At 41.0% G+C, this 26,549-nt stretch overlaps 1 protein-coding gene across 1 annotated transcript in view; it reads right to left on the reverse strand.

The window, feature by feature from the left end:
- Window positions 1-16,203, reverse strand: part of LOC119646209 (sodium-independent sulfate anion transporter-like) — a 56,452-nt gene extending 40,249 nt beyond the window's left edge. Inside the window, exon 1 of the mRNA XM_038046592.1 lies at window positions 15,810-16,203. Coding sequence (XP_037902520.1) covers window positions 15,810-15,870 — 61 coding nt within the window. The 5' untranslated portion in view covers window positions 15,871-16,203. The remainder of the gene's footprint in view (window positions 1-15,809) is intronic.
- Between the last annotated feature and the right edge of the window lie 10,346 nt (window positions 16,204-26,549).

Genomic DNA, 26,549 nt, shown 5'->3' on the forward strand with positions numbered 1-26,549 from the left:
GAAAATAAAGACAGAAAGACGGTAAACCAATTATAATAAGGTTTTCTTCTACACAAAACCTTAAAAACAACTGAACTTGGGCCCAATATTCATTAGATTCCAGATAATAAACCTGTTGAAAGTAGTCTATTCCGGCTCACGACTTCGTTTCGATGTGTGTGTGTGTGAAATATACATCAGTTTCGTAAGTTTCTTCCTGGCTAGGCTCCGCATACACTTGACTAATGTTCTTACGTTTAAGCTCCTAGGCCGCATTCTTGCCTCACTTTGCAGAGTTTCTTCTTTAGTATACCTCGAGAACTGGTGCCAAATTTTGTACTTCCAGAATGAACTTAAGTAAGGGAAGGTTCGGTAAAATTTCTAATACACATATGGTAATACCATGTCATTATTAACTTTATTTGGGCAGGTATCGGGATGAGATGTATTTTGAAGCCTAGATTTTATGCAGAACCACAACTTTGATTTTTTTCACTTTATTTGGTTGGGTAGATTTTGAGAATGAGAACTGTTACACTTTCAGGGCGCACATTTCAAACCTTCACTCCCTTACGTTTCACCCTATATTATAAGTACAAATTTGATAAATTCCGATTAAAATATCCTTATATAAGCAATACACAAAACCGTTCATACCTGAAGCGTTCAACTTCCGGTTATCCGACTTGTTGCATTTTTTTTTAAGTTTAAGTAACTGAGAGTGCGTCCTTAAAATTTCAAGTCGATCCGAAAATTTAAAATTGACTGGGATATGATCATTGAAAGAGGTACCGTACCGTAAATGACGTGAAGTATAAACGCATTTTTCTACAAACAATATGGTTGGCCAAAATTATTCGAAAACTACTAAACTGTCTTTTTTGAAAACTGGGCTGGCCTACTCAATACGTAACAAGAATATTTGGCTACACGATGGTTCCACTTATATATAGCTATAGTATAATAGTATATACACATTGAATATACCCGATATTTAATTCGATGTGGTACCAGCTTTTTATGTCGTAAGGAGTAGCAATTCCACATGAATTTTGAACAAACTTAGTTAATGACAGTAGCAATTCCACCAAACTTTCCAGTATGGTGCTTCCTATCATAGTCAATCTTATTGCAAGTTTACGGATCTAGTATGAAATAAAGTGAGGTTTACAGTAAATTTTCAAAGTATAAAAATATACTGTTCTTAACTTTATTCTAAGGAGATATCGTAGCGGGGATTATTACGATGCCTAGATATGTTATGATTTTTTTCAAATTTCTCGGTTAGCTAGTTTCTGAGAACGGGTCGTTGAAGTAATCGATCCCTTTTTGACCCTTGAACTTCTCCCCTTTGCAAGCAATGTCAAAACTAATATCTGTTTCGTTACAAATCGATACCTTTCATTTGATACCCCACATGACTATATTTTGCACCCTCCTTCTAGGTATATGGAGGCCCCAATTAAGTTCAACGTGCAGCTATGTAATTCACCACATGTGTACGGGTTTGCAGTTGCTACCTTTTTACCAAATTTCATATCGATCAATGCAGCATTTCTGAGAAAAATATGTGTCACAGACAGATAGTGAACCGATTATAAAAGAAATGTAATTTCTAATCGTTCGAAAATTGTTTGAAAAATACTTATTTTTTTAAATCATTCTATTAAGCACTAGCTTTTATTGTTATTTCACTAAATTCATCGAAATTTGTTGCTTCCGATCATCCAGTTCACCACAATTATGGTTGCCACAAATCATAAAAATAAAAATGCATTCTTTTTGAGGCCATATATAAAGGCCTTTTCAATTAATTACTTCAAGATGACATAATGATACTTCAAAAATCATGCACAACATATGGGGTTCAGCTCTTAAAGAAATTTGGGAAGGAATTATGGAAATGTCTAGGCTCATAATAATTGCTGGTGCTGTTGGCGCATTGGTTGAACGTCAACCTTTTAATCTTGCTGGCCTGGTTCAAGTCCAGCTTGCTCATGGATGTTTGTGTTCGTTTTTGTGCAGTCCCGTCGTTGTAGGCTTATCACTAGAATAGCATTATGTGTGACGATAATGAATCTGAATCACGGTCAGTATGAACATCAAATGTGATTTCCAACCTCCACTAAACAGAGGACGGGAAACACACATAATAATAATAATAATAACTCCGCCGAAGCCGATCCCAAGCCCGGTTGTGAAAGGAGGAGGGATGGATAGCTTCAGTCTGAATGGCTGTACGCCACCGCAGCGTCTCAGGGGGTAGGTGAGGAAAGTGCAGGAACTTTGCAGTCTTGCAGATTACTCACTAAGGAAGCTCTCTACACACTTGGCAGCTAGGGATAAAATGCACCACCAAAAAATGAGAAGAAGGAGAAATTTAAGGTCCGGTACGGATAACCGGCGGGAGTCGTCTGACTTGGTGACTGGGTCGGGCTCTCGTAATGGACAGCACGGCGTCGAAACCGCTAGTCGTGGGGCGGTTCGACGTCTAAGCGCCACGACGACCAGGAGCACAGCTCCGCCTGTTGCAGCTGTTTCGCCACAATCTGTGGCGACCACTTCAGCAGGTTCGCGTAGGAAGCGGATGAAATGGACTGAAGAAATGAACCTCTTCATCATCCGCTCCTACTACGAAATAACGGCGGGGGCGGGTACAACATCTTACCGCCCCTTGTTGCACCAGAAATTCGTCGAGCGTTTCCCGCAATTCGCGCACGTGACTGTGCAGCGAGTCGCAGACCAGTACCGCTTTATCACTCGCAGCGACACAATCCCGGCCACCATCAGGGAACGTGTTCGACTTGAAGTCATCGGGGAAACTGGTGACCGAGAGTCGATGGGGGCAGAGGCGGCGGCATCAACAACACCGCGCCGCACTGCAGGCAACAGGTTCAGTACTCGCGAAGCACTCTTCTCCACCGTCCAGCTGAGGTTTCCGCTGAGGTTCGGGACGAATTCCAAAGAGCGTGTATAGAATTCTCGGATATGGATCCTTTGCATAGACCAGGTATTCCCAGGCTCTATGCATCTCCAGCAACTCCGGGAATTCTATCTCAAATCAATGATGAGATTGCGTCTCGACTGTGTGTTGATATGTCGCTGCTGCAACTACAATCACTTGTGTATTGTGGTGCAGTTGCGGCTATCAGATTGCACGGTCAGAAGATTCGCTTTCGTGTTATTGGTTTGAGTGACAAAAGAGATCCACCATGGAAAATTCGTCTGGAACGTCGGCGGGACTCACTAAGGCATTACATTGCTAGACTGATTCAGATCAGCACTGGCAATGCCAGCCGACGGGTGAGAAATAAAGTGCAGAGGGTTTACCGGAACTATGCTATTCTCTGTGAGACACCCGTTGTTGAAATTCTGGTCACACTAAAACAGAAACTTTCTGTCATATGCAGTCGGTTACGACGGTATGGCGAAAGTCATTCCAGACGTGTCCAGAATGCAACATACGCGAGGAACCAGCGGAGCTTTTTCAGATCTCTCAACGAATCCCAACAGAGCGCCCAGACAATACAGTTCTCGGTGACGGAAGCGAAAGAGTATTGGGGTGGACTTTGGGGGTTACCTACCCAGCATGCTGAGCATGCTGAGTGGATCGCCGCCGAAGGCACCCGCCATGCCAATACACCTGGCATGAATTTCGCGGATGTTACCGAAGAGGAAGTTCGACGAGCCATAAACAGCTCGAAGAACTGGAGGGGCCCAGGTCTGGATCGGGTGCAGAATTTCTGGTATAAGAAATTTACCAGCGTACACAGTCGGTTGGCACGCCGTATAAATGAGGTCATGAGTCGGCCGGAGGAATTTCCACCTTTCCTCACTGCGGGGATTACCTACCTTACCCCTAAGAAGGACACGGTGCAGGACCCCGCAGACACAAGACCGATCACTTGCTTACCAACCCTCTACAAATTCATCACGTCCATTATTAGTGGAAGGATCAATGCGCACCTCGAGACCAACAACATTTTGTCCGAGGAGCAGAAGGGCTGCCGAGTTGGGTCACGGGGTTGCAAAGAGCAACTCATTACCGACTCGGTAGTTGTAGGACAAGCAACTAGAGGCCAAAGAAGAAACCTCTTCAGTTGCTATATCGATTATGCCAAGGCTTTCGACAGCGTTCTGCATACCTGGCTAATTGATATCCTACATCTGTATCGCATTGATCCGAAGCTAATAAAGTTTTTGGCGACAGTCATGGAAGGGTGGCATACCACCTTATCAGTCCGTACATCTGAGGATGCTAATACATCAGAGCCCATCCGTATACGGAGGGGCATCTTCCAGGGGGATTCATTGAGTCCTCTTTGGTTTTGCATGGCACTGAACCCCCTTTCATGGCTACTGAATGATGCTAGAGGGCATGGTTTTGCAATAAAATATGGCCTACGTGCTAAGTGCGAACTGACACACTTGATGTACTTAGATGACATCAAGCTGTATGCTGGTACTGACGACCATCTTAGAAGTCTGTTGCGAATAATAGACATGTTCAGCCGTGATATTCGGATGGAGTTTGGATTAGACAAATGTCGAATCCAAGCCATTCGCAAAGGTCATCTCGAGCCGCATGCCGGACATAGCATTGGTGACCTCCACATCGAAGCTATGACCGAGACAGACTTCTACAAGTACCTAGGAATTCTGCAAGGAACCCATGCTCGAGTTGGTGATCTGAAGGAAGCTCTGCTGTCCGAATTCCTGCGACGTGTAAAGCTGGTGCTGAAATCGCATCTCTCGGGGAAGAATAAAATAAGCGCGTTGAATGTATTCGCTATTCCTTCACTGGCTTATGCATTCGGAATATTGCCGTGGACGAAGACCGACCTGGAAAACGTCCAGCGGCGGATACGGACAACTATGTCCAAATTCCGAATGCATCACCCAAAGTCTGCCGTGGAGCGGATGAACCTGCCTCGTGACATCGGAGGTAGGGGCGTGATTGACGTGGCGGCACAACATCATCGCCAAGTCGACTCGCTGCGCGCTTATTTTTACAGTAAAGAGCAGACGAGCCCCTTGCATGCGGCTGTCTGTAAGGCAGACTGTGGACTGACTCCACTTAACTTGAAGGATCGATCTTTCAATCCTCTGAGTGGGGTGAAGTCGGACCAGGAGCGGATCGAGGAATGGAAGTCGAAGGCAATGCACGGTAAACACGTGAATTGTCTTTGGCAGCCATTTGTCGATTTGCATTTGTCGAACAGATGGCTGTGTGCTGTGGAGCTCTTTGCTGAGACGGAGGGGTTCATGTGTGCCATTCAGGATGGCGTGGTCGCCACCCGAGCTTATAAAAAGCTCATCATGAAAGAACGGGTGGAGAACGACCAGTGCAGAATGTGTGGTTCGGCGTTAGAGACGTTGGACCATCTAATTTCTGGCTGCACTGTTATGGCACCGGTGCAATGCATCACCAGGCATAATGCTGTATGTAAGGTTATCCATCAAACCTTGCATATAAGCATGGGCCGATCACGGGAACATGTCCGGTTTACCGATATGAGCCGCAAGCAGTACTTGATAGTTCTGCTTACAGCATGTATTGGGACCGGCAAGTTCTGACTGATCGCCATACCGCACACAACAAGCCTGACGTACTGCTAGTTGACAAGACGGGTCGCTCCGCGTATATTATTGATGTTGCTATCCTCCATAATAGCAACATTGAACGGAAATACGTGGAGAAGAAGGTGAACTATGAGCCATTGGCTCGTGAAATCAAAGAAATTTGGTGTCTCGAGCGCGTGGTTGTAGTTCCCATAATATTGTGAGCTACAGGTATTGTACCTAAATCCCTGACGGCTTCCCTTGATGTCCTGGGACTTTCGCACAGTCTGGTTCAAACCATGCAGAAGTACACCATTCTGCATACGTGCTCGATGTTGCGGGGAGTACTCGACGGATTCTCCCACTGACCTACCACCGGTCACCACCACCAGCGCCCCTTTAGTTTTTAAGTAGGTAGGATCGTCCGAGCCTAAATGCTTGGCACTTAGTGCTAGTATTAGGTAAAATCCGGCATCTGCCGAGATTGTGATAACTCGGATAATAATAATCGTTGGCGCAACAATCCATATTGGATCAGGGCCTTGAAGTGTGTTAGAGCACTTCATTCAAGACCGTAACGGTACACTAGGGAAACACACATACTGCAATAAAATGGATTTCTGCAGAAGCCTAACAACAAAACGACAAGGTTTCAATTTATATCGTTTAAAACTTACATAGCTTTTAACATCGTTTAGAAGGTAAGGAAGGCAGAACTTAAACCAACGCTTCATAAAGTGAAAGTTTTCGGCACTGACCAAAAATTCTTAAAATAATCGTATCTCTCTATAAAATCCAGGCCCTGAAATAAATCTCACTTAGGTATCTGTCCAAAAAAATTTTAATAGCATATTTAAAGATTAGAAAATACCTCCCTAGTTTATCCTAGAAGTGCACGAATAGAGACTGTATTATAAACCGTAATTCTGGAAAGTTTGTTAGAAACGGTTCCATTCCTAATAAAATTACATTAGGGCAACGTTTTTTTTATGTTTTGTTATGTTATGTTTTTATGAACACCACAATAATAATAAAAACCTTTTGAGAACATCTTATTTTCAATTAAATATTGCTGATGAGTGTATCGCGATATTCAAATTAGATGTATATATATTTACTATTTTGCGCTTTTTCTTTACATTCAATAAAAGACAGCGCATACTGTATAATATAATAATATATCATGTTAGAATATACAGTTCATCGCGATGCCTACATTCAAAGTTTTAAAATTTGCACTGAAGCGAAAAATTTGACCTACTATGACTTTGCTACTAGTAGTGCGATTTCCACAAAATCTGGTATGATAATGCTTTATATTTTAATCTATATTACCTCAAAATTGCATGATTCCAACCGATTGTTTTTTGTTTTGTTTTATTTTGTTTTATTTTGTTTTAGACAAAACTTTAAAAAAAATGTTACAAAAAAGTGATGTCGCCAGATCTATGCCGCAAGTTCACGAAGCCAAAATGAAACGCCCACCAAAATGATTTTCAAATAAGTTCCTCTTTCGTCATCCTATATAGCAAGTAATGCCATCTTGTTGAAAACAAAACTTACTGAGAGCACGGGCTTCAATTTCGGTTTGCAAGCAAGCCACGGCTTGTTAGCGGTCGTCATTGACAATTACGTTCCGGTTTGATTTTTGAAGAAATATGGACCAATGTTCCATAAACCATACCAAACTGTGGTAGTTGTTGAAACCATTCGGGTTTCTGCAATTTTACTAACTAATGCAATACAATGCAGAAACGCGCCAAAAATGCGCACGAAAAATATTTTGCATGTTCCCCAAGATACAATTGGAATCGGTGGGAAATCGGCGCTTCAGATACGAAAGTTTTTTTTGTATTTCATACGTGAGAATATTTAATTACACAGCGATTCCATTTGTACGTAGCTAGTAACTCACAGTGTGTATGAAATAGATAGTCAGACTTGACACGAAATAATCAAATTTGATCTACTATAACGTGGTTAATAATGGTACAATTCCTTTCCAACTTTCCAGTAATATGCACAGTAATGTGTTTTATTTTTTGCAAAATTTTATAATCCTAGAGTAAACTTAAGGAGGAACCACCAGTTAAATTCCAAACTATCGTAATACAATATTAATAACCTTATTTGAGCAGGGATCATTATGGGATGCATTTCGAAGCTTAGATATTTTATAGAGGCAACTTCGCGTTGTTCTTGTATTTTTGGGTTGCGTAATTCCTGAGAATAAGTTCTGTCTCACTTTTAGTTCATACTTTTCAACTCCTACAATCCGATGTGAAATTTGATATCTTATTAAGAAAATATTGATATATATATAATCAACATCTTGGAGCGAATAACAGAGGTCTGCGCAGGATGACTTCTGGGTGTTTCCACTCAACAAAAGAGTCGAAAAGTTGAGAAAGAAGATTGGCTGTGTTACGCAAGCACTTCTTGAAAATCCATCACTAAGACTGCTCAGATGCGTCACGAACATCATTGGAATCTACCACCTGTCCAATGAGATGCAATCGAAGAAATGCTCGAGAAGCTGAGGCAGAAACTTGTGGCATGCACCAAAAAGCTTCTAGCGAAGGACAGCACCACTTCCAGAACCAAAAGGCGATTTTATAAAAATCTAACAAACTCAAAGCGGGAAGTAACCTCGATCTGAATGCGGCAGAAGACTTCTTCAGAAGTGTTTGGAGCCAACCCAGCCAGTGACTAAGGGGACAACTTTTCTCACCCGCAAAAAGCACGGTGTCTCTTGCCCTTCAAAATGTCGACCTATTACTTGTTTTGCTACCATCTACAAACATCTTGATGTTCATAAATTGGAGGCGCGAAAACTATAAGCAAACGGCTCCTGAGGTTGTCAAGAACAGCTTATAATCGATACGGTCGCTATAAAGCAAGCCGTCAACCAAAACTCTCGACAGCCTACATCAATTATAAATCAGCCTTTGACTCCATATCGCATTTGTGGATACTACAAGTGTTATGCTTGTACAAAATCAACCCGAATGTGGTTCTTCTCCTAAGAACAGTGATGAAGAATTGTAGCACGAAACTATCGGTACCCTCACAAACATCAGAAGAGATACTAATTGTGTTATTTTCCAACGCGAAAATCTAAGCCCGCTGTGGTTCTGTTTGGCTTTGAATTCACTATCCCAACTTTTGCATGAAAGCAAATACGGGTTCCAAGTCCAACATGGCATATTGTTGTCATTTGATGTATTTTCACAACAGAAAATTGTATGCCAGAGCTGAAAATCAACTTCGTTCCTTGCTAAACATTGCCTCCCGGTTCAGCAGGGATACTGACATGGAGTTGGAAATATCGCATAAAAACAATTGTTCAGGGAAAACACACCGACAACTAGGGATACAACCAGAATAACATCCAAATTGAGGGTATGGATTCGGTCCTGAAAACAGAGCTGGCCGGGAAAAATAAAATCATGGCAATCAACACCTTCGCCATTCCCGTCCTTCTATATACTTTCGGTATGATACACTGGAGTAATACGGATTTAGAATCAGTCAATAGACGGGTAGGAGTAGTTCTTGCAAATAGCTCATGCACAATAGAACTGCCAAAAATTTGAGGATCACCATCACACGTCACCAGAGAGGAACGCTGCACTACAATCAAGTGCAGTCTTTTCGTGAGTTTCTCTATGGGTAACAATCCTCTAGCCTAATATATCAAGCTACCGTCCTGGCAGATAATGAATTATTTCCTTGAAAATTCGCGGAGGTCATATCAAAAATTTGTTGTTGCCAAGCATTGACACCGAACCCTTCAACAAACAGTTGACCAATGATGTACAATTTTATGAGACCGAAGCATTCCTAACTTCAATTCAGGATGCTTCGCTCCCGACAAAAAACTACAAACGGTATATTACGACTCCTCAATCACCACCAATCATCGAGCTCATAATATCTGCGTGCAGGATGTTGAGCAGTATCGAGTACCCCAGTTGACATAACACCGTCTGCAAGATTCTCCGTCAAAACTTTGCGTTGAAGTGTAATTTAGTGGCAACCTACCAGCCTTTCTATAAGTATACTCCGCAGAGAATCTTGGAAAATGATCGGGCTAAACTACTGTGTGGGATTACACTATTGCCACTGACACAAATAAACCCGATCTAGTTCTGCTTTTCAAGCAAGAACGAGCTTGCTTCATAATCGATGTAACCTTATCGTTTAACCGGAACACTGCTGACAAACAGCCAGAAAAAATCCGACTCAGAATACAAAAGATCGAGATAGTCCCAGTGGTAATTTCAGCGAAGGGATTAGTCCCGAAAAATTTACATAAAGCGCTGAATGCGTTCGATCTAAAGGTCATGCTATAGATGGAGATGCAAAAATTGACAATCCTTGCAACCAATCCGAAGAGTCCTTTATATATATATATATATTTCAAAAAGCCCACGGACCCTCTTCCCGCCCAACCGGACCGAGGGGCGACCAACCTAAGGATGGGCTGAAGGCAACATCCAAAGGCCCGCATCACAGCGATGATGCGTTTTAACGCAAAGTGTGTGCGACCATGCGAAAATGTATTACTACATCCCGATTGTCGCAAACACTTCAGCCAATGACGCGGAGGTCCTACACTACAGAGACATGGATCTTATATTGAAAACAGTGCGGATCAAGACTGAAACCCATTAGGTCAACTTGTTACCGGACAGGACTCTTCGGACTATAGCACAGGTTGCAAGCTTTTTGCATCTCCATGTATAGTCCAGCCCTAAGATCGAGCGTTTTCAGCGCTTTATGTAAGTTCTGCGGGACTAATCCCGTCGCTGAAATTATTACTGGGACTACTTGGATCTTTTGTAGTCTCCAAGTCTGCTTCATATCTTCTGCCAAGGGGCCGTAGTTCCGGATTTTTTCGTGCTGTTTTTCAACAGTATTCCGGTTCAACGGTACGGCTACATCGATTATAAAGCACGCTCGTTCTTCCTTCAGAAGCAGAACTAGATCGGGTCTGTTATGATTAACACTGTGGTCGGTGGCGATAGTGTGATCCCACAGTAGTTTGACCCGATCATTTTCCAAGATTCTCTGCGGAGTATACTTATAGTAAGGATGGTAGGTTGCCACTAAGTTATACTTCAACGCAAGGTTTTGATGGAGAATCTTGCAGACGGAGTTATGACGATTGGTGTACTCGGTACCGCTCAACATCCTGCACGCAGATGTTATGTGCTGGATGGTCTCCTCTTCACAGTTGCATAACCTACAACTGGAGTTGGTGATTGAGGAGTCGTGAAGAATGTACCGTTTATAATTTTTTGTTGGGAGCGAAGCATCCTGGATTGAAGTTAGGAATGCTTCGGTCTCATAGAAAAGTACACCATTTGTCAACCATTTGTTGGAGGCTTCGATGTCAATGCCTGACAACAACAAATTTTTTATATGACCTCCGTGAATGGGTTTCTCTTTCCACATGTCGATCTTCTGTTGGACTGAAGTAACATTCGACATGGGATCCCATTCTCTGTTTCTCAAGTTCAAAGGAGATAATTTATTATCTGCCATGACGGTAGCCTGATGTATTTGGCTAGAGGATTGTTTCTCATAGAAAAACTCACGAAGAGAATGCACTTGATTGTAGTGCATCGTTTTTAAATCAAGTACCCCCCTTCCTCCCTGATGACGTGGGATAGTGATCCTCAATTTTTCGGCAGCTCTATTGTGCATGTTGTTGTTTGCAAGAACTACCCTTACCCGTCTATTGACAGATTCTAAATCAGTATTACTCCACTGTATCACACCGGAAGTGTATAGAAGGACGGGAATGGCAAAGGTGTTGATTGCCATGATTTTATTTTTCCCGTACAGCTCAGTTTTAAGGACAAGATCCAGCCGATCCAGATATATATATATATATATGGCACCCGACTTTGCTTGGAAGCAAGGCCTCCTACATTTCACACAAAATCGTGGCTTTCGTTGTATGCGTGGGATTTCACAGTCTACAATACATATATCCACCAAATTTTCCGCGGAAAATGCTTGCGACAAACAGACATTAAATGAAATAAGGCCTGATAGTTTCATTTTTGTTTGGGGATTGATGAAATCCTGAGACCTCTACGAATTTAATTCTGGACCGGAATACTCTATAATGAGCAGGTGATAATGTTATTTTCATGAAACTTTCCCAGGATTTTCTCTACACTAGAGGGGCTGATAAGTTCGTAGGTTAACACATAGATGACGCTACTAGTATTAAATCCATATGATTTTTAATTCACCCTAACCTTTAAAAGACAAATTTGACTACTTCCGGACTATTAGTTTGTGGCATAGAACATTTCGATGGAAGCAACTTTTGTTAGTTTAAAAATTTATAAAAATGAATTTCGCGTGTTAAAAAAGCATTGCTTTTGGCGAAAAAAAAATACTGTTGAAGCCAAGGCTCGGTTTTGTTAAACATATTAGACACATCATACATGCTTACAATCGACCAAATACAATAACGAGTTGACGATACTGAGTCTTTCTCCATAAAAAAAAACCGAATCTAAGCTTCCATATGTGACAATGGACGAAACATGGTCCCATTATTTGACACCAAAATCAAAACGATCATCTGAGTGAACTGCACGTGGTAAACCGACTCTTAAGTGTGTAAAGATGCAACAGTCGACTGACAGGGTATTTCATCGACTATCATCACCATCATCAACGGCGCAACAACCCGCATCCGGTCTAGGCCTGCCTTACTAAGGAACTCCAGACATCCCGGTTTTGCGCCGAGGTCCACCAATTCCATATCCCTAAAAGCTGTCTGGCGTCTTGGCCTACGCCATTGCTTCATCTTAGGCAGGCTCTGCCTCGTCTTCTTTTTCTACCATAGATATTGCCAAAATAGACTTTCCGAGCTGGATCATCCTAATCCATACGGAATAAGTCACCCGCACACCGTAACCTATTGAGTCGGATTTTATCCACAACCGGACGGTCATGGTATCGCTCATAGATTTCGTCATTGTGTAGGCTACGGAATCGTCCATCTTCATGTAGGGGGCCAAAAATTCTCCGGAGGTTTCTTCTCTCGAACGCGACCAAGAGTTCGCAATTTTTCGTGCTAAGAACCCAAGTTTCCGAGGAATACATGAAGACTGGTAAGATCATAGTCTTGTGCAGTAAGAGCTTTGAACAGTTTTTGTAAGCTGAAATAGGCTCTGTTGGCTGACAAAAACCGTGCGCGGATTTCATCACTTGACTATCTTCAGAAGGGAAAACCATCAACAGCGACAATTACAAGGATGGAATTGCAAAAAAACGGTCCCATTTGAAGGAAAAGAAAGTACTGATTCATCAAGACACTGTACCACAATCACAAATCAATGAAATCGATGGTAAAATTACATGAATTGGGCATTGAATTGCATCTACCGTATTTTCCAGATTTAGGCCCAGCAACATTTTCCTGTTCTCAGATCTCAAGAGATTGCTCACTGGAAAGAAATTTAGTGCCGTTGGATATGTAATCACCAAAACTGAGGCCTATTTTGAGGCTGAAAGCAAATCGTACTACAAAAATGGTATCGGAAAATTACATAACCGCTAAAATCGTTATACCGCCCTCGAAGCTAACTATATTGACTAATAAAATCTAATTGTTTTTCGATATTACCTTACGACCTTTTCATCTCACCTGTTTATGCCTGTATAAAATTGTATACTCCTAGTACGAACTTCAAGTTAACTTAAAAAATATGGCAATATACTTTCATTAACTTTATTTGAGCAGAAAGCAAAATGAGAGATGATCATGATTTTTGTTTCAACTTGTTCGGATGGGCAGTTTTAACCTTTTTCAGCCCCCTTGTTCGCAACCATGGTCGGATCAGAGTACTAATCAAGACCTTTCATTTAATATTTCCCACTGAAATGTTCGGAAAAAAATTGCATCCATTCAAACTTTCTATAAACTTATGTAACTTTCTGCATGCTTAAATTTCACAAGCGATTCGGTCTGCATTTGACTGATTGACGGGCAGACAGATGCGATAGAAATTAAACCGATTTTAATAAGATTTTGTCTGTCAGCAAACCTTGGAAACAAAATGTGCGAATAAGATAGAAGTATTCATCGCAAGACTGAGTTTCATCAGTTTTTCCCGTTTTGGAAATAATTCCAAACTTTCAATAGCGTTTGTTCAGGTGAAGCACAGTTTTTCAGATAATGAACAGACGAAAATTTCCTTACGAAGTGCTTATAAAAGTCAGGATAATTCGCCTCTGGCATCGGTACCTTCGAAAAATTGTTGACCAGTATATTGCTGCTACTATCGCACTGATCAAACAATAAAGATAGGGAGCTACAGCTTTGAGACCGTTGAAAATTTCAGTCTAGGGTCAAAAATCACAACCGATAACAGCTATGACGAAATCCACGCACAGTTGTTGGCTGACAACAGAGCCTATTTCAGCTTAAAAAAACTGTGCCGTTCGAAACCTCTTACCATACTGTACAAGACAATGATCATGCCAGTCCTTATGTATTGCTCGGAGACTTGGGTTCTCAGTGAGGAAAATTGCAAACTCTTGGCCGCGTTCGGGAGAAGAATCCTCTGAAGAATTGTTGGCCCCCTACATGAGGATGGACGGTCCGAAGCCTACATAACGACGAAATCTATGAACGATACCATGTGCATCAGGTTGTGGATAAAATCCGGGTCAACAGGTTGCAGTGGGTGGGGTACCTAATCCGTATGGATCATGATTATCCAGCCCGGAAAGTCTATAAGGGCAATGTCTATGGCACAAAAGGAGACGTGGCAGACCCTGCCTAAGACGGAGAGATGGCGTAGGTCAGGACACCAGACAGCTTTTAGGGATATCGAATTAGTAGACCTCGGCGCGAAACCGAGATGTCTGGAGTTCCTTACTAAGGCAAGCCTAGACCGGATGCCGATTGTTGCCCCGTTAATGATGATCATATTGCTACTTCACTGGAGATGAGTCTATCCTGGATGTTTCATTTCCACCTAGAAACTACAATCAAGATTTTAAGTCAAAAATTGAAGGATGAAGAAAGGATGTCCAATGTATAGCTATTGCGAGTAGAAGTGAGCGGTACAGTATAGCTACATCCTCTGGACTCCTTGGAAGAAGACTTGCAAGAAAGTCTAATATTTCACTTTCGTATTTTGCACACTTTACAATAAAGTACATTTTCAATGTAAGAGCTGCTAGAGCCGGAAGAGATTGCTCTCGTAAACTGGTTTTTGTATACGCTTGCACAGTTGAGCAAAAAAAAAAACCTTTTTGGAATTCCTTGTTCAATCAGGCGCTGTTGATGATTATAAAAAATTAGAGTAAGGCTTTCATTGTTAATGAATGAACGTATACTTCTAATCATTTTGTAAAAAAATACTAAACGGAAGGTGCTTGGTCTTTATATTTGCTTATTGCTTGTGTTAATTTTAAGGTAATACATGTGTCTGGTATATAGATATCCCGGAAAGTGAACACATGCTTGTTTCTGTAACTCCTTCTCTGCAACGTCAACTGGAGAGTAGAAATTAATGGATAATTTTTCTCTCCATGCACGAATGCTTGGAATTCCATTCAATTCTCTATTGAGCTTTCTAGTTGAAATCCAGAAAATCCCCGCATGGAAATTCCACGAAACTATTGTTCAACCAACCTGTCTACTTTCGTAAGCACCAGATAGGTAGAGCAGACTTTGCGTTTCTTTACCAACACAAGCTTATCTTCAAGAAATTGATCTCAGAAGCCAGAAGGTTCTTAAGCTTGGATTAGTTCATTTCGTAAGAGGGAATGAGCATATACATAGTTTGCTAATATTTACTCGTACAGGTCAGGTTGCCGATATTTATTATCTAATTTCGTATGAAGAAAACAGCAGCGTTCCAATATTCTATAGGGAACAAAATATCTTAATGGTATTTAAATATAATTTAATTTCAACTGAGCCGCTACGATTATTCGATGAGCTGAGCAAAACAAATATTAAAAATTGCTCAATTAGCAGTAAATATTGTATCTGTAATCTAAATGCACACGAGTAAATCATATTTGTATGAAAACTGCACAGTCCTTGTTGATAAACATTGTCAATTGACATCAGTCATTAGCATGGTCGTGATAATGAACTACAAACACAATAGGTGCTACTTTCCTTTCGTATTTGTACACCCCCGTCAATTGAAAGTACCGCTCAAATTGTGTAGATACATTTGCAATTAGAATAGATTTCAATGTGAATAGTAACATACCATTCAAATCATCTGATTGTGAAGAAAACTGGCTGTTTGTGGATGGATAGTTTGTATTCATTGTACAATGTAGAGTCCAGCACTTATTCTAGCCAATAATATTCCTTATGTTTGTTTTCCACACACTTCAGTGTTACAGAAACAAATGTAATAATCACTGAACAGATATTCCCTTTACTTTGGCCACTTAAACTACCACCATATCTTTATTGATTACTCTTATTTCATCTCAATTTCACACAACATATTCCCGTAAAAACTTTAATACTTCTTCAGAAAGATCGACTTAGATATTGGAACGTGTAAGCTAGTTGTTTCAAGACGGAGCAGAATCAGCAGCAAAACGATCAGTTGACCGCCGCCAAACTTAGTAGAACTCGCACTGATATTCAACTTCGCTTCATTTACTATAATACAAGCTAAAAGCATCTGTCTAGCTGGGTCTAGTATTATCAATACACGGCGGCCTCTCTACAAATACAAATATGGGGGGGTTTACAGATATGCCGATTGTAAATTAAATTATAAATTTATAATTGTTAAGCTTTATATTGAAGGATTAATTTTAATCTATAGATGCCTCCATCTCAGTTGTTATATGTACAAAAGTGACTCAGCAGAAAAGATGGAATCTATATTGTCTCGAATAATGATTGAAAATTTAGGATAGCAGGTTAATTTCGTATTGTTTAAGGAAAATTCAATGTTGAAGGGCAGCATGGCCGCAAAAGTTTTGAAAATACTCAAAGTTTTACGGACGCACAAACAACTGATTAACTGTAGCTCAAGCGATAAGGTAGCATGGGGTCCGATCGAAGGGTTAATTTTTTCAAATTCTAGCAAACCAGAGAATATGTTGCCTTCGTTAATATTCGCTGAAGGCTATGAATGACAAAATAACAACTTTTTCGATTTGATTAAAAACCCAGGGGAGTAGGCATGAACAGATCCTTAGTATTTCGCAGGGCATTTTGAGTCCCAGATGTAATGTTGAACTTCGTCAATTTTTTTAGATTTCCTGCCAAGCGGTTTTTAGAAACAGGACTTTAACACAATTGGTTACTATAGGCTCTCAGCTAACAATGTTACTACTAGTTATTTAATACCGTTCAATGGTACATTTGGGTAAAGAAATGAGTTATATGCGCGATGATGTATGAGTCCTCTCCTAAACGCAACATAGAACAATGTCATTCTCTGCATGCACGGGAATTCATAGTTCACATTGAGTATCAATAAGTCTAACCATTTCCAAACGAAGTGCGTGCGGCAGAAAGCCACTCGACGTCCACAGAGTCTATTTCTCTTAATCGTTACTTTTCTCCAGTTTATTTTCATTGGGACGAACTTTTCATATGCTGTTCAGTACTAAGTGTTCTTGGGGTGACCCACTCATCGGCCAGACTCTCATGGAGGTTCGAAACTTTTGATTAACCTTTTTTTTCCATATACTACTGCCACAGAGCAACACAGAAAGCACAAACCACTCTCAACATGATCCTGATGTTGAAATAACTGCATGTTCAGATTTTAGATGAGACAACGAAGATGGATCAAGCGTTATTAATGCTTTGAGCGAGATCCAAACATCCGTTGACAGGAATAGCGCCACCTAGATATACAAATTAATCAATACACATTCGACTCCATGCCCACTCTACTTGCCCCTCTTTCCAAATCCATTCGACCACAGTCCATGAACCGATGAGAAAACAACCAGATGGCATCAGCGAAATCGATATGTTCGAGAAAGAATGTCATGGTCCACCCCACGTACTTCTATAACAAGAACAAATAATATCAGTGACAAGATGTAAGTTTGCTGACCTCCGGCCAATGCAGAAGGATCTAGAGCGGAAACCGGCCTGCTTTCTGTCGATCAAGCTTTCGAGATGTTCTCTGATGTGTTTCGGAATTATTTTAGCTAACATTTTTGCAGGCATCTGCTAATTATGGCAATCAGAATGGGTGCCCTTTTTTGAAATCTTAACGGTCATCCCTTTCTTCCGCTCTCTAGGGAAAGACTCGTGAAAACAGCAAATTTGCAAAAAATGCGATTGCTGCGATGAATAACTCTTCGGAGGGACAGACCCAGCGGCTCTATTCCGTTTGATTACATTGATGGTCGAGATGAATTCTATTCTGTTTGGAGGTGCAGTCCATGTTAGGACTAATCATTTCATCCAAAAGAGGCGGGATTTCTCCGAACGTGGGATGATTGAGAATGGCGGTGAAATGTAATTTCTATCTCTTCGGCTGATCTACCTTATCGTCCCTCACAGGACCATTGGAAGATTTGCGAAAAGATTCAAGTTCTGTCGCGATGCGGTATACAGTTCTAAAAACATTGTGTCCACCGGCAGCTTCCACTTCCGTGGCCAATGCAACAACAAATTCCCTTTTGTCATGACGCAGAGTACTTCCCAGGATTTCGCATGGCGTGGAATTTCGAGCGTGTCACGCACGCAGCCTTTACCCACTTCCGTTCATTCATTCGCTCTCACGATTGTGACAGACCACCTAGTAACCCACTATTTTTAATGGCGGGCCAATGGATATCTTCAGGCGGGTTACCCAAGATATCTGCCGTCTGTTGTGAGTGACTAATTGACCATCAAATCCTAATTCCTCTCAACGTCGATGTCAGCGGCTCTCTTATTACGTACATCAACACGACAACGTCTGACTTATGGCAAATTCTTTGGCGGTGCATGCTCCACTAATCCAGAATCCCACAATGCCAAGACCGGATTTTCCCATCACATATCCTAGCTAGGTGTAGTTAAAGCCCACCTTTGCATTCACAGTATCACCTGCAGGAAGCCTTTTCTGAAATGCCTGTAATTGCTCAAAAAAGCATTCTTGACGTATATCGGAAGTCTCCGTTGGTGCATAGTTCTGTTATGCTCCTTAGCCTGGATCGGAATGTTACAGTCAGAAATCTTACAGAAACCGTTTCCCAGGTGAAGACAGCGCACTTAGCGGTAGCCGTCACTAACAGAGTACAAAAGCACATTGTCGAAAAGGGAGATGTGTACTCTACGTGGTCTCGCCGTCTTCTTTCGCCTAGGCCCAGACAGGAGGAGGCAGAACTTATATAGTTAGAAATATCTCTTGAATTGGAGAAAGCAAGCATTCTGAGGACTCTCGCTACTGTTGTAGAAATACAGGTATTTGCGCTCATTTCAGATACCTATCATAAACCGATTTCAATAACCAAAAAGTCGTAGCGGCGAGATCAACCTCAGATAGAGATCTGAGGCGCTTGTAATGTTTCGAAATTTGTAGGTTGCTAATCCATAACGTTCCATCCCTTTAGTTGCCTTTTACACTTTTTACAAGCAAGGAAGATTGAGTGTGTTTGACTTAAAATTTAAGGAAGTAATTAGCAAAAAAGTATTATGTGATCCATTAGAATTTGAACCCCCTCCCGTCAAGATGTGGGCCAACTGAAAATAATAAAAAAATTTCTGTAATTTAAAGGCTTACTGTTGCCGTCATTAGTAAAAGATATCATTTTGGAATTCTTCGTCAGCAACTATTTACACAAGCAAATTTCAAAAAGTTGCTAATATACCATTAGCAAGTCTATTTGAACAGATATCGGAATGGGATATATTTTGAGGCCTATATTTCATAAAGGCGCACCTTCCCGATTTTTTCCACATTTTTGGCTTGGGTAGTTTAAGTTCTGTCTCAATTTCAGTGTGTACATTTTGACTCCTTACCCGCGCAATTTAAATTTACGTGAACACTAATATCAGATTCATACGAGTAAGAAGTCAAAATGTACACACTTAAAGTGAGACAAGGACTCATTTGATACCTCGCATGGCTACATTCGATGAAAGAAACTTTACATCCCCCCTTTAAACTATACATAAACTTATGTCACTCAATACATGCGTGGAATTTCCCATATGTCCGCCAAATTTCGTTCGGATCTGTTTAGCCGTTTTGGGGAAAAGTTCGTGTGACAGACAGACAGATAGACAGTAAACCGGCTTTAATAAGGTTTTGTTTTATACAAAGCCTTAACTAGAAAAGAAGAAGCCGTGTTGTTTTCAGTTGACAACGATATCTTCAGGTATATGTAATAATGAAGAAAATCCTGTATTTTAGAAAAATTTTGTGGATGCAGCGCTTGATTTTTTTTTCAAAATACTGCCTTCTGATATAAAATAATTTTTTTGTAGTATCTTTTTAAAAGTGTTTATCGCCTAAATTCTGGGAATTTAATAATATTTTTTTAGTGATTCCTAAATATGTAAAGAATATTCGCAGTATTTTGGGTAAGAAAGGTAAGAATAGTGCAATCGGTTGCTTAGAGCTGCGCTGTGTGCTGAAAGACGGTCTCGCACTTTATACGCTGGAATTTTCGTGATTCTTTGGTTTTGTCGTCCGCCACTATGTACTCTCAAACTGTCGGGATCCCTTCCACTTTGGCTTCTGATATAATGGTGGTTAATCCACATTATCTAAGTTCTCTTTAATTTGCAAGTTTTACGAGTTTTTTGCTATTTTGTGTCTTCTGATAGCCCTTTATCTTCGACCTAGTCTTCTGACAATATTTTTCCTGTATTTGTAGATCCTTACTAGATGTTAATGTAAAAGTTAACCCGGGCAACTACCTAGTACTCCCATAAAGATAGTTACAGTTTTAAGTAAATAAATACTTTATAGCTGTCAGACATTTAGGCAAATTTCATTCAGATCTAAAAATATTTCCATTAGTGCAGCGCTTTTCCGTTTTCGTTTGTTTCGCAATGGAGCGCGTGATGGAAGAAAGTGTGATATTTAAAACAGAAGAAAACTCCGAATAAGCCTGCTACAAAACTATTTGCGGACGTTAGTTATGTGTAAGACCGTCAAAGATCGGAAACGGCAGGCCAACAAGCGGTCGATGGTCGAATCCGACGAAATCCGTAGCGTAAACAAAAGATGATGTCCCGGGAAATGAGAATAATTCAATGTCTCGCTTAATCAACGAACACTTAGGACTAAAAGCTTCCAAAAGATATAGGAAACATTTGCTGACAGAGAACTTTCTTCTGAAGAGAAAGAAATCAACGTAGAGTTATTTAATAACTAATACCAAGAGTTCAACGAGGTCACCTCCCTGCTAAGTTATACTTTGGTGTAATGTTAATTACGAGGGTATAAGCATGGATTTTTGGGCAAATGGGGTGAAAGCATCGTCAACGGTGTCCCAAGCAGGCATTTTGGAAGTCACTGTAAAACTCTCAGTTATCGGGAGTCTACGCATAAGGCTCGCTCAACTCGTCCCCAGTTTTTTGTCTGCAGGCAATTGGCCTTTTACTAGTCCACATCTTAATCCATTGGACTACAAATTATGGTCAATTTTAGAGGGGACAGTGTGCTCAAAAGACATCCCAATATCGCCTCACTTAAGAAAGTACTAAAACGAGTAGTGAACAATTAGACGACTGACTCATCCGTCTGAATGTTAGTATCGAGGCTAAAGGTGGACACTTCCACTAATATTCTTTACTTTCTAATTCCTTAGTATATTGACAATAAATACCATTAATATAGTTTTACAACATCCTGTCGTTTTGTTTCCACATCATTGTATGTTTGTAACAATATCTGGGGGACTACCAATTAACTAGCTTTCCTTTGTCGAAAATTTCACAGATTTCGCAGCCCGCCCACTCATTTGTTCTCCTATAGATCTCTGTAAGACAGGCAGTTGCTTCACCGGCAACAATCCACCCATTCCAAGATAAGATTATTCGTGTAACGAGTCTGAAGCCAGCTCACCATCTACTATAGCTGTTATGCAGATCCGAGCCTTATAAAAGGGAGGAATCAAGCGAGTACAGTACAATCCTTCCATTTAGGTAGCTACACCGTCACAACAATAGCACTGGTCAACGTGGAAATGGACAGACACGCTGATGAGTGATCTTTACTATTTTTGGGTCGCTGACTCATATCCTACCTCCCTTTTCCATTACCCTCCCTATTTTGACCTAAATTGTGGTGAAATCGGTAAATTTCGTCTAATCTGTTCATTTCACAGCTAAGAATGCCAACTACTAGCTTAAAATTAACCAAAAGCTCCGTGTCGCAATTCTCGTTAATATAAGACGAAAAAGTATGCGCATGCTGGATTTGAAACACTTTGCTCCAAGAAAGTGCAAGAAGTGACATGCTCATGACTATAAGTTGCAACTTGTCCGCTTACTCATCAAACACATTGAATTCGCCAGCCTCTCAGTTCAAATGAGCGTGTGTTTCCAGACAAACTGTGTCTTACTTCGTAAGTTTTCCTTTTTCTTTTTCGAAAAAAGTGCGGTGTTTGCGTTTACCAGAAGTGCTTTTTGTTTCTGTTCTTCAAATACATTTCTTTATAATTCATAAATTTTTTGGTGTAGTAAATAATGCCGCGTAATTGTAAGAATGATGGTCTGGCGTGAGCCCACCGCTCATTCTGAGGATCTGCATTCTCGCAAAAATCGAAACCTGCTGTAACTTATCCGAATGTCCCTTCGGCAATTAGACCATAGTAATTTGTTGCCTGTCCCCTCACCACCCGAAAACTACACCCTTGATGATGAAGAATCAACAGCTGAACAGAATGCACTACCGACGGAAGAGGAAATAAAGATTTCAACCAAAAGTTGTCAAACAAGAAGAATTGAACGACTTAGTCCGAGTTTTAGACCTGCCTAAAGTAAAAGACGGACTACTGTTGGACTCAAATTCGAGAAACACCGGAGGACGCCTACAAAAGGAGAAAAACTTCAAAGTAGAGACACGTTTGTATTTTTCATACTTATTAATTACTCAGCTATAACCTTGACCTTTTCTTGTCATAAAACGCTATTTTTTTAATGATTTTTTCTGAATTTTTGATAAAAATACCCCTTACCCCCTTTTTTGACCCCCTCGGATCCCAAAGATGTTTGGCGTAGGACAAAGTCTTTATCATTATTTTACTGCAATTTTAGGCTGTAAGTTGGCATTCTTCGCTGTGAAATGAGCAGATTAGCCGAAATTTACCGATTTCATCTCAATTTCGGCCAAAATAGGGGTGTAACAGAAAAAGGAAGAGTAATGGAAAAAAACGGAGGTCATATCCTAATTCAGCGATCCAGAATTAGTAAAGATCACCCATCAGAGTGTCTGTCTTTTTTTGTTGACCAGTGTTGTTAGTGAACTCAAGTTATGGACTCAAGTACGGAGTAGTAGATAAAGTAATTCAAGAGGGCAGATATTACCGAAATCATTCTTACAACTGAATGTGATACCTGCGAAGTTTGAAGGTGGCAATACTTCTTCGTCAAGAGAATTGTATTTGGTAGTCAACCTCACCTCCGTTAGCGATACACCAATCAAGGACTTCAAACGTTAAGGCAGCTAGGAGTACAGGCATAGCAATTATAACCTACCATCTACCAAACTTCGCATGCAACTAATATGAAGTCAATAAATAGAATAATTTTAATAATTAATTTTAAAGCGTAAAAGAAAAAGAAGGTTGAAAAACGACAACGAATATACAATACCTCTATGCCTCGACACTGTAAATCTTAATTTCTGGTGGAATTCCGAAATATAGGAACGCCCAAAGAGTACTCGCAAAGCTAAAAGGCGCTGTCAACATAAGGAAAACAGACCTGAATTCTAGGAGTTATGTGTCCAAAACGAAACCGTTAGGTTGGAGTAGCAAGTGACCCCCCATACCTAAAGACCCTATATCAAAACTATAATAGTGTGGTTACCTCTTTATAGACAAAAACCTTAGGCTAACTTCAATATTTTGTTCGCAGGCTAGACATCTATCGAAGTGGACATTTGTGCAGTATATACAGAGTGTTTCAAAACAACTGGACAAATGGTATGCCAGGTGATTCCCCATGTAATTCTAAGCAACAAATGTAAATTATTTTTCTATTTGTTAACTCTTCAGCGGCCCCAAGCATTTCAATTTAAAAAATCGTCATTAATACTAGGGAAATGCTATAAACGCTAGCTTGTAGCTAAAAATTAAACCCTCATTCGTTCCCCTCCTAATTACTCGTCTCCCCGATGAACTAATATTATAATTCTGTCCACGACTATTCCTCCTGATGTATTTGAAGAGCCAGGAGTAACCGTTGCTTTGATCCCAGTTAAGAAGTTCATCCTCCAGTGTTTTTAAATTTCTAGATTTTCGACTGATTTCCTGCTGCCGAAGAAGACGTTCAAACCATGTCACCCCAATTTTCGTGTCAACGAAAGGGGAATTTCGTTGAATTCCAAAGCTATCCTTCATCTGGGCTAATGATCCGGGGTTAGATTGATGAGCGCTGGCCAGCTGCTGACGGAGTAGTGTATCCGTTTAGTCTAACGACCTCAAAAATTGGCTTCCGGTGAATCATGTTGTTTAAAGTGGCAACTTTCTGTCGATAGGCACGGTTCAAAGAATAATTCGATTGGCATCCGTCGGTTTTCTGCAGGTTTTCAGGTCTTTCTTTTGGTTACTTCTCAGTAGCAGGCCCAAGAAAAGTAACTGAGCTTCCTTTTCCATGACCAGGGCGATTTCGATACTGGGGTGCAATTTATTTGGAAGTCGAACGTCTTTTAAATATCACTTTTCTTTCAGGGCAGATATCGTCCACACACCGTTTCCAAGACTTACTTCACCACTCAATTATTGGTTTTCATGTGATTAAAGAATCCAAGCCTCTACTAAAGCTGTTGCTACTTTGAGCGGAATACCCGGAAAAAGAGTGTTGACGTCGAAAGAGACTAACGCTTCGCCCTCTTCGATTTCCCTATTAGTTGCCCGCAATAATTCCAGTTCAAGCTTTTAAATTCCATCCTTCGTTAGGTAAAAAGACATTCGTCAATAAATAAAATATTTTTAGTCAATACAGAATTTTCCCAGACCTATTTTTGCATCCAATCGCAAAAGCATACTCACTTCGGCTTGAAATCATCGTCAACGGCGCAGCAATCGTTATCCGGTCTAGGCCTGCCTTAGCAAGGAACTCCAGACACCCCGGTTTTGAGCCGAGGTCCACCAATTTGATACCCCTAAAAGCTGACTGCTATCCTAACCTACGTCAGCACTCTATCTCAGGCCTGCTTATAGACTTTCCGGCGTGGATCACACTCATCCATACGGATTAAGTGACCCGCCCGATGGTACTCAGCAACCTGATACTTGCGTGATATCCCCCTTTTTATGTACGGGACAGATAATGCCCCGTTGCCAGCCATCGGGCATTGGCTCACTGTCCTATACTTTGAGCATCAGTTGATGAACTGCTTGGTGTAGTTGGTCGTCTCCATATTTAACCAATTCGGCTGTAGTTCCATTGGCCTCTGGCAACTTATAATTTTTAAGCCGATGGATTGCGCGGACTGTTTCTTCTATGCTTGCTGGTGGCAGCATTTATCCGCAGTCTTCAGTCGACGCAACCTCCAACTCGCCGATATTTTTGTTGTTATACTCAACTCATTGCTCCAATATGCCCATTCTGTCGGAAATCCGATTTCCCTCTTTGTCTTGGGAGGATGAGCATCGAGGTGAAGAAGGCTTCACCCTGCTGACTTGTTGGTAAAACTTCCGCGCCTGGTGCGTTTGCTCCCTGTACTTTCCGAGTTCACAGATCTGTTAGTTCTTCCAGGCTTCCTTTTCCGTCTGTGAAGTCGATTCTCCGCTTGACAGAGTTCGTGATGAGTCTCTGCGCGTGCCCGCGTTCTTTGAGCATGCGACGTTATTCGGTATGCAGCATTCTGAATTGAATTGAATATAGGCTCCGTCCCAACTTGACTGTTGAAATCTCCAAGTATGACTTTAATATCATACTTGGGACAGGCTTCAAGGGTCGGTTCAACTGCCTTCTCCGACTGTGAAGTCTCCTCTGTAGAAGCGTGAGCGTTGGTGACGCTCATATTTCTGAGTTTGCTGCACAAGCGCAGAGCGTATAGCTTTTTACTTATATTTTCAAAGCCGATAACAGCAGGTATCGTTGTGTGTAGTGGCTCTTCTCCATGAAACCGGTCCCTGTACAGCTCATCCTTTGCAACGCTGTTACATCAGCATTATATTAAGACAAGGTATGAGCTAGCTGCTAAACAATATTCGGTCTGTACAGGGAGCGCACTTTCCATGAGAAAATGAATTGCCTAGTTGGTCGTTGTGTTGTCAGTCCAGGTCAAGGCTCCTTTTTTCGTTCCGTAACAAGTTGTTTTCCGTGTAGAGTTGTCGGCCCTAGCCAAGCCCAACCTGGAGGACTAGTTGGTTTAATTTGTCCGGCTTTTAGGCGCGGGAAACTTGGCTTCATCCTTCTCCGTCTGCAGTTTTTCATTAAGAAATAACTTCCAGCGATCACCACGTGGAGGTGGAGATAGGGTTTGGTAGTACAACTGTTGGTGCTAGTTCAACAGGTGTTTCCCAGGTTATATGCTAGTGGGTACCACCCACCCCCTGGAACCTCTACTATTCTCGGCCACTTCGGTTTGAAATCGTGTCAATAAACTTTGTTATATTTCAGGTTACGATGATTTTACTAAAAATGGCAACCGAATTAATTAGTAATTTTTCCTGCTAGTTAAAACTCAATTACCCTGAAGTATTAATGGTGTCTTCCAATGGATCAATGTTAACAAAAAATTATTATGTGAGTTATCTAGGAGTTATATAAGTATTTTCTCTGTTTTATATCTTTGGTTTTAGGTATTGACGGTATTTTTGCAATGAGTGGGTTTGCATCTAAACTG

Source organism: Hermetia illucens, chromosome 1 (assembly GCF_905115235.1).
Source record: "Hermetia illucens chromosome 1, iHerIll2.2.curated.20191125, whole genome shotgun sequence".
Lineage (NCBI taxonomy): Eukaryota > Metazoa > Arthropoda > Insecta > Diptera > Stratiomyidae > Hermetia > Hermetia illucens.